This window comes from Pseudophryne corroboree, chromosome 1 (assembly GCF_028390025.1).
Source record: "Pseudophryne corroboree isolate aPseCor3 chromosome 1, aPseCor3.hap2, whole genome shotgun sequence".
Lineage (NCBI taxonomy): Eukaryota > Metazoa > Chordata > Amphibia > Anura > Myobatrachidae > Pseudophryne > Pseudophryne corroboree.
In genome coordinates, this window is record NC_086444.1 from 5,211,768 (window position 1) to 5,221,836 (window position 10,069).

The 10,069-nt window shown below is 57.8% G+C and overlaps 1 protein-coding gene across 1 annotated transcript in view; it reads right to left on the reverse strand.

Annotated features, from left to right (window-relative positions):
• Window positions 1–203: 203 nt before the first annotated feature.
• The window catches only part of LOC135053501 (uncharacterized), a 75,438-nt gene continuing 65,572 nt past the window's right edge, over window positions 204–10,069 (reverse strand). Inside the window, exons 2-5 of the mRNA XM_063957485.1 lie at window positions 7,254–7,442; window positions 5,860–6,047; window positions 1,031–1,183; window positions 204–770 (exon numbers count right to left, since the gene is read on the reverse strand). Of these exons, the coding sequence (XP_063813555.1) occupies window positions 427–770; window positions 1,031–1,183; window positions 5,860–6,047; window positions 7,254–7,435 (867 nt within the window). The 5' untranslated portion in view covers window positions 7,436–7,442 and the 3' untranslated portion in view covers window positions 204–426. The remainder of the gene's footprint in view (window positions 771–1,030; window positions 1,184–5,859; window positions 6,048–7,253; window positions 7,443–10,069) is intronic.

Here is a 10,069-nt window from a genome sequence, read left to right on the forward strand (position 1 = left end):
CTGACACAACCATCGCTACTGTGGACATGGGGTGGGTGGTACAAAAGGCAGAATAGTCTGACACCTGCCTATCCCTCAGGCCAATTAGGTGTACAGACCCACACGTGACCACCCATAGGAGCCAGGATCCCTGGGACAAATCTTATTCCCATACATTAACTGACTGGTGGGAGATATCCCCCATTATTCACATAGGAGACCGCTCCAGAGTAAACGTTTATTAAACAAAGAAACCAACGGGAACATGTATATACACAAACACAGCGCAGAGCTGACACTGGTCAGTCGCAGAACATTCTAAACCACAGGACAAGGCCTCCGTACACCGGAAATACTGTGCAGAGCCTACACCCATAAACAACGAGCCACCCGTATTCCAAACTCTTTGCAATATAAACAAACTAAAATCCTAATCCTGTTTCACACTCAAGGATGGTGCCGGGCCGAGCGTCTCTGTCCATAGCGCAGAAGGCGGTATCTCCGCAGCAGTCTTCTAGAGGAGAGAGTCTCAGAGGTCCTTGCAGGTTCCCGAGGGGGGTGCTCCTCAGGCGAGTCATTGCGGAGCTCTCCGTCCAGCTGAAAGGCAGCAGAGTAAATGAATCCCAACTGAATGCTGAGCTGCTCCTGTACTCTGGACAGACGACTGAGGCTCTGCAGCAGGCGATCGGTTACGGACAGAATTTGATGTGTTGTATTGCGCAGCATAACCACTGCTCTCTGGATGTCCTGACCGGCATTCGGCTCTGCACCTTCCTGCACATCTGGGGGAGCTAAGGAGAAAACAGGGCATTAGATTCCTCACACAATGCGATCCCTTCTGTGAGATGCTCAGAGACCTCAGGAGAGACCATCTCCCTCATGATCAGGGTTCAATACTCAGCGGCTTGTACACTTCACACAGAGCAATAAGATACTGTATACAGGGGTCCATAAGACAAAGATTGTATACAGTATATTGCTTTATATACATACTCTATACAAAATATTACAAAGCATCCCCACCATAGGAACACAGACATGCTGTACCCACCTACATCCGGAGCCTCCGCTACAGCACCCGGCTCAGCCGCATGCTGCTCACCCTCTGCCTGCTGTCGACTCGATGAAGCAGTTTGGTCCTCATGATCTGAGCCAAGTCCAGAGTCTGGCACCGAAGATGAAGGTGAAACCTGACTTTCCTGGCCTGCAAGAAAACCATAACCATTATAGGAAGCACCTGCAGGATCACAGCTAAAGCTATTAATTGTGAGGACCATCACGCTTTACTTACATCATTTACCAGCCACCAGCATCTCAACCCACACCCACATCACTCAGCTTCCACCCACCAGCGCTTCCACCCACCAGTATCTCAGCCTACACCCACCAGCATTTCAACCCACACCCACCAGCGCTCCCACCACATCACTCAGCTTCCACCCACCAGCATCTCAACCCACACCCACCAGCATCTCAACCCACACCCACCAGCATCTCAACCCACACCCACCAGCGCTCCCACCACATCACTCAGCTTCCACCCACCAGCATCTCAGCCCACACCCACCAGCATCTCAACCCACACCCACCAGCGCTTCCACCACATCACTCAGCTTCCACCCACCAGCATCTCAGCCCATACCCACCAGCATCTCAACCCACACCCACCAGCGCTCCCACCACATCACTCAGCTTCCACCCACCAGCGCTTCCACCCACCAGCATCTCAGCCCACACCCACCAGCATCTCAGCCCACACCCACCAGCGCTCCCACCACATCACTCAGCTTCCACCCACCAGCGCTCACACCCACCAGCATCTCAACTCACACCCACCAGCGCTTCCACCACATCACTCAGCTTCCACCCACAGCGCTTCCACCCACCAGCATCTCAGCCCACACCCACCAGCGCTTCCACCACATCACTCAGCTTCCACCCACCAGCGCTTCCACCCACCAGCATCTCAGCCCACACCCACCAGCGCTTCCACCACATCACTCAGCTTCCACCCACCAGCGCTTCCACCCACCAGCATCTCAGCCCACACCCACCAGCATCTCAGCCCACACCCACCAGCATCTCAGCCCACACCCACCAGCGCTTCCACCACATTACTCAGCTTCCACCCACCAGCGCTCACACCCACCAGCATCTCAGCCCACACCCACCAGCGCTTCCACCACATCACTCAGCTTCCACCCAGCAGCGCTTCCACCCACCAGCATCTCAGCCCACACCCACCAGCAACTCAGCCCAAACCCATCAGCGCTTCCACCCACCAGCATCTCAGCCCACACCCACCAGCGCTTCCACCCACCAGCATCTCAGCCCACACCCACCAGCGCTTCCACCCACCAGCATCTCAGCCCACACCCACCAGCGCTTCCACCACATCACTCAGCTTCCACCCACCAGCGCTTCCACCCACCAGCATCTCAGCCCACACCCACCAGCGCTTCCACCACATCACTCAGCCCACACCCACCAGCGCTTCCACCCACCAGCATCTCAGCCCACACCCACCAGCGCTTCCACCACATCACTCAACCCACACCCACCAGCGCTTCCACCACATCACTCAGCTTCCACCCACCAGCATCTCAGCCCACACCCACCAGCGCTTCCACCCACCAGCATCTCAGCCCACACCCACCAGCGCTTCCACCACATCACTCAACCCACACCCACCAGCGCTTCCACCACATCACTCAGCTTCCACCCACCAGCGCTTCCACCCACCAGCATCTCAGCCCACACCCACCAGCGCTTCCACCACATCACTCAGCCCACACCCACCAGCGCTTCCACCCACCAGCATCTCAGCCCACACCCACCAGCGCTTCCACCACATCACTCAACCCACACCCACCAGCGCTTCCACCACATCACTCAGCTTCCACCCACCAGCGCTTCCACCCACCAGCATCTCAGCCCACACCCACCAGCATCTCAGCCCACACCCACCAGCGCTTCCACCACATCACTCAGCTTCCACCCACCAGCGCTTCCACCAACCAGCATCTCAGCCCACACCCACCAGCATCTCAGCCCACACCCACCAGCGCTTCCACCAACCAGCATCTCAGCCCACCAGCATCTCAGCCCACACCCATCAGCGCTTCCACCACATCACTCAACCCACACCCACCAGCGCTTCCACCACATCACTCAGCTTCCACCCACCAGCGCTTCCACCCACCAGCATCTCAGCCCACACCCACCAGCGCTTCCACCACATCACTCAGCCCACACCCACCAGCGCTTCCACCCACCAGCATCTCAGCCCACACCCACCAGCGCTTCCACCACATCACTCAACCCACACCCACCAGCGCTTCCACCACATCACTCAGCTTCCACCCACCAGCGCTTCCACCAACCAGCATCTCAGCCCACACCCACCAGCGCTTCCACCCACCAGCATCTCAGCCCACACCCATCAGCGCTTCCACCCACCAGCATCTCAGCCCACACCCACCAGCGCTTCCACCACATCACTCAGCTTCCACCCACCAGCGCTTCCACCAACCAGCATCTCAGCCCACACCCACCAGCGCTTCCACCCACCAGCATCTCAGCCCACACCCATCAGCGCTTCCACCACATCACTCAGCCCACACCCACCAGCGCTTCCACCCACCAGCATCTCAGCCCACACCCACCAGCGCTTCCACCACATCACTCAGCTTCCACCCACCAGCGCTTCCACCAACCAGCATCTCAGCCCACACCCACCAGCATCTCAGCCCACACCCACCAGCGCTTCCACCACATCACTCAGCTTCCACCCACCAGCGCTTCCACCAACTAGCATCTCAGCCCACATCCACCAGCGCTTCCACCACATCACTCAGCCCACACCCATCAGCGCTTCCACCCACCAGCATCTCAGCCCACACCCACCAGCGCTTCCACCACATCACTCAGCTTCCACCCACCAGCGCTTCCACCCACCAGCATCTCAGCCCACATCCACCAGCGCTTCCACCACATCACTCAGCCCACACCCATCAGCGCTTCCACCCACCAGCATCTCAGCCCACACCCACCAGCGCTTCCACCACATCACTCAGCTTCCACCCACCAGCGCTTCCACCCACCAGCATCTCAGCCCACATCCACCAGCGCTTCCACCACATCACTCAGCCCACACCCATCAGCGCTTCCACCCACCAGCATCTCAGCCCACATCACTTAGCTTCCACCCACCAGCATCTCAGCCCACACATCACTCAGGCCACACCCACCAGCGCTTCCACCCACCAGCATCTCAGCCCACACCCACCAGCGCTTCCACCACATCACTCAGCTTCCACCCACCAGCATCTCAGCCCACACATCACTCAGGCCACACCCACTAGCGCTTCCACCCACCAGCATCTCAGCCCACACCCACCAGCGCTTCCACCACATCACTCAGCTTCCACCCACCAGCATCTCAGCCCACACCCACCAGCGCTTCCACCCACCAGCATCTCAGCCCACACCCACCAGCGCTTCCACCACATCACTCAGCTTCCACCCACCAGCATCTCAGCCCACATCCACCAGCGCTTCCACCACATCACTCAGCCCACACCCATCAGCGCTTCCACCCACCAGCATCTCAGCCCACATCACTTAGCTTCCACCCACCAGCATCTCAGCCCACACATCACTCAGGCCACACCCACCAGCGCTTCCACCCACATCTCAGCCCACACCCACCAGCGCTTCCACCACATCACTCAGCTTCCACCCACCAGCATCTCAGCCCACACATCACTCAGGCCACACCCACTAGCGCTTCCACCCACCAGCATCTCAGCCCACACCCACCAGCGCTTCCACCACATCACTCAGCTTCCACCCACCAGCATCTCAGCCCACACCCACCAGCGCTTCCACCCACCAGTATCTCAGCCCACACCCACCAGCGCTTCCACCCACCAGCATCTCAGCCCACACCCACCAGCGCTTCCACCCACCAGCATCTCAGCCCACACCCACCAGCGCTTCCACCCACCAGTATCTCAGCCCACACCCACCAATGCTTTCACATCACTCAGCTTCCACCCACCAGCGCTTCCACCCACTAGCATCTCAGCCCACACCCACCAGCATCTCAGCCCACACCCACCAGCATCTCAACCCACACCCACCAGCGCTTCCACCACATCACTCAACCCACACCCACCAGCGCTTCCACCACATCACTCAGCTTCCACCCACCAGCATCTCAGCCCACATCCACCAGCATCTCAACCCACACCCACCAGCGCTTCCACCACATCACTCAGCTTCCACCCACCAGCGCTTCCACCCACAAGCATCTCAACCCACACCCACCAGCGCTTCCACCCACCAGCATCTCAGCCCACACCCACCAGCGCTTCCACCCACCAGCATCTCAGCCCACACCCACTAATGCTTTCACCACATCACTCAGCTTCCACCCACCAGCGCTTCCACCCACACCCACCAGCATCTCAGCCCACACTCACCAGCGCCCCTGCCACATCACTTAACCCACACCCACCAGTGCCTCAGCATGCACCCACCAGCGCTTCCACCACATCACTCATCCCACACCCACCAGTGCTTCCGCCAGGTCAGCATGCATCCACCACATCACTCTGCCCACACCCACCAGCGCTTCCGCCACGCCACTCTGCCCACACCCACCAGCGCTTCCGCCACGCCACTCGCCCCACACCCACCAGCGCTTCCGCCACGCCACTCGCCCCACACCCACCGGGGCTTCCGCCACGCCACTCGCCCCACACCCACCGGGGCTTCCGCCACGCCACTCGCCCCACACCCACCGGGGCTTCCGCCACGCCACTCGCCCCACACCCACCGGGGCTTCCGCCCAGTTACAAGTGGTGTCTCGCTCACCTGAACTGTCAGCCTCCCTTTTATAGCATCCTGCTGCATTGTGTGGAGTCAGAATGAGCGCCATCTCCTGATAGAATGGGTAGTCAGCCGCAATTACAGAGACCTGAGCAAAACTTGCGTCTGCCAAACGCTTCAGTCTCCAGAACTTAGCCTTCAGAGACTGCCAGTGAGCTTTCACATCTGCTGAGCTGGGGAAACAGGACAAGGAGTTACAGGCTAGATCTAGAATAAAACAGAATTCAGACCAAAAAGCTGGAATCCATCATCCGGGAGACCGGAACAGACTCTCTAATACATTCAGTGTAATGTGCAGCCCTTGTGACAGCTAGAGGGCCAACCAATGCAACCCCCAAGGTTTAACCTCCATTGTAAATTCAGGGGATGCCTAATACTTGCACGTACTGCCAAAAAATGGTCAATTTGGGGGGAATATCCCACAAATATGGTTTGATAAATTGGGACTTGGTGACATCTGGTAAAGAGTTGCTATAGCAGTCACCAATACTATACCAACCTGTACCTCTGTGTAGAGAGGCCGCAATCCAGCCCCAATCCATCTCGAGTACAACAGGACAAGAGGGCTATAGAGAACCATTGCTGTAAGAAGCATTTACAAGCGGAAATGAGGGCGAGAGGTTTCCAGCTACGGTGGTCCAATGGAATCCCATAGCCAATACCACCCAGCACTGCCCACGTAGTGGAAGGAAACTTAACAAATCCAACGTGGCATATTGTTCGACTTGGGGGCAGAATCTTTAAATCAAGTGGCATGCCCAAAAGCAGTGGAACAACGTGGCAGGAGAAGTGGCACACCCAGGATATCTGGGGGAATCAGTAATCCCAATTACACAAGATCTAGATGGGCCGTTGCTGGCAAAGTGAGAGTGAGTATGACATGGTAGCTAGAGTCTTGGAGGTCTGAAGATGTAGAAAGTGCTCCTGCCACGCCGGGAGACGGGTCCTATAGTCCTGAGAGAAGAGGGGGTGCATATGATAAATGGAGGATTTGTGTAACGCATTATACCAGTCAGATGGGGAAAGATTCAGGAGAACCATGTGGATATAGGGCTAGATGTAGTGATGACTGAGAACGCCGGAGGTGCGAGATCCGTAACTTAGGAGTTTAGCCGAGGTGGCGACTGCTCCTTAGCCAATCTCCGCTCCCACGTTACTGTGCGCGCTGAGCGCCGCCACTCCCACATCTGCTTGTGGAGGCAGAAGAGGGAATGAGTATCCAGCACTGTACGGTGTGACGCAGATACACATGTATCCCTTACCCCTCATTATGTGTAGCTTTTTGCAGAGCGCGGACGCCACAGCTGCAGTTTGTCTGCTCAGTAAGCACCGCGTACACCACAGATACACCACCCATAGGCGCTCCGCTTCCTACTCACCTGACCTGGACATTGCAGCGGTTCAGAAACACACAGATCCGCTCAAACACGTCCCAGTTCTGAAACCCTTTACGGGTCAGCGCTGGAATGAAGCCCATGTCTCGGATTAGGTCCAGTAGGGTCTGCGTCTCCATAACCGTCCACACCCGAGCTGGGCGACCATCATGCGTCTCAGCCTCCATATCTTAGCTGTAGGTGAGAAGAGGAGGACAGAGTAACAGCAGAGGAGGCGAATACCCAGGTTATCAGACATTCCAGAGCCTGGCCTGCAGGGCAAGCATCCAGTATATCCCCGACCAGCCATTACCCAGCAGTGCATGCATCCAGTATATCCCCAACCAGCCACTACCCAGCAGTGCATGCACCCAGTATATCCCCCAACCAGCCATCACCCAGCAGTGCATGCATCCAGTATATCCCCGACCGGCCACTACCCAGCCCACAGGGCATGCACCCAGTATATCCCCCAACCAGCCATCACCCAGCAGAGCATGCACCCAGTATATCCCCCAACCAGCCATCACCCAGCAGAGCATGCACCCAGTATATCCCCCAACCAGCCATCACCCAGCAGAGCATGCACCCAGTATATCCCCCAACCAGCCATCACCCAGCAGAGCATGCACCCAGTATATCCCCCAACCAGCCATCACCCAGCAGAGCATGCACCCAGTATATCCCCCAACCAGCCATCACCCAGCAGAGCATGCACCCAGTATATCCCCCAACCAGCCATCACCCAGCAGAGCATGCACCCAGTATATCCCCCAACCAGCCATCACCCAGCAGAGCATGCACCCAGTATATCCCCCAACCAGCCATCACCCAGCAGAGCATGCACCCAGTATATCCCCCAACCAGCCATCACCCAGCAGAGCATGCACCCAGTATATCCCCCAACCAGCCATCACCCAGCAGAGCATGCACCCAGTATATCCCCCAACCAGCCATCACCCAGCAGAGCATGCACCCAGTATATCCCCCAACCAGCCATCACCCAGCAGAGCATGCACCCAGTATATCCCCCAACCAGCCATCACCCAGCAGAGCATGCACCCAGTATATCCCCCAACCAGCCATCACCCAGCAGAGCATGCACCCAGTATATCCCCCAACCAGCCATCACCCAGCAGAGCATGCACCCAGTATATCCCCCAACCAGCCATCACCCAGCAGAGCATGCACCCAGTATATCCCCCAACCAGCCATCACCCAGCAGAGCATGCACCCAGTATATCCCCCAACCAGCCATCACCCAGCAGAGCATGCACCCAGTATATCCCCCAACCAGCCATCACCCAGCAGAGCATGCACCCAGTATATCCCCCAACCAGCCATCACCCAGCAGAGCATGCACCCAGTATATCCCCCAACCAGCCATCACCCAGCAGAGCATGCACCCAGTATATCCCCCAACCAGCCATCACCCAGCAGAGCATGCACCCAGTATATCCCCCAACCAGCCATCACCCAGCAGAGCATGCACCCAGTATATCCCCCAACCAGCCATCACCCAGCAGAGCATGCACCCAGTATATCCCCCAACCAGCCATCACCCAGCAGAGCATGCACCCAGTATATCCCCCAACCAGCCATCACCCAGCAGAGCATGCACCCAGTATATCCCCCAACCAGCCATCACCCAGCAGAGCATGCACCCAGTATATCCCCCAACCAGCCATCACCCAGCAGAGCATGCACCCAGTATATCCCCCAACCAGCCATCACCCAGCAGAGCATGCACCCAGTATATCCCCCAACCAGCCATCACCCAGCAGAGCATGCACCCAGTATATCCCCCAACCAGCCATCACCCAGCAGAGCATGCACCCAGTATATCCCCCAACCAGCCATCACCCAGCAGAGCATGCACCCAGTATATCCCCCAACCAGCCATCACCCAGCAGAGCATGCACCCAGTATATCCCCCAACCAGCCATCACCCAGCAGAGCATGCACCCAGTATATCCCCCAACCAGCCATCACCCAGCAGAGCATGCACCCAGTATATCCCCCAACCAGCCATCACCCAGCAGAGCATGCACCCAGTATATCCCCCAACCAGCCATCACCCAGCAGAGCATGCACCCAGTATATCCCCCAACCAGCCATCACCCAGCAGAGCATGCACCCAGTATATCCCCCAACCAGCCATCACCCAGCAGAGCATGCACCCAGTATATCCCCCAACCAGCCATCACCCAGCAGAGCATGCACCCAGTATATCCCCCAACCAGCCATCACCCAGCAGAGCATGCACCCAGTATATCCCCCAACCAGCCATCACCCAGCAGAGCATGCACCCAGTATATCCCCCAACCAGCCATCACCCAGCAGAGCATGCACCCAGTATATCCCCCAACCAGCCATCACCCAGCAGAGCATGCACCCAGTATATCCCCCAACCAGCCATCACCCAGCAGAGCATGCACCCAGTATATCCCCCAACCAGCCATCACCCAGCAGAGCATGCACCCAGTATATCCCCCAACCAGCCATCACCCAGCAGAGCATGCACCCAGTATATCCCCCAACCAGCCATCACCCAGCAGAGCATGCACCCAGTATATCCCCCAACCAGCCATCACCCAGCAGAGCATGCACCCAGTATATCCCCCAACCAGCCATCACCCAGCAGAGCATGCACCCAGTATATCCCCCAACCAGCCATCACCCAGCAGAGCATGCACCCAGTATATCCCCCAACCAGCCATCACCCAGCAGAGCATGCACCCAGTATATCCCCCAACCAGCCATCACCCAGCAGAGCATGCACCCAGTATATCCCCCAACCAGCCATCACCCAGCAGAGCATG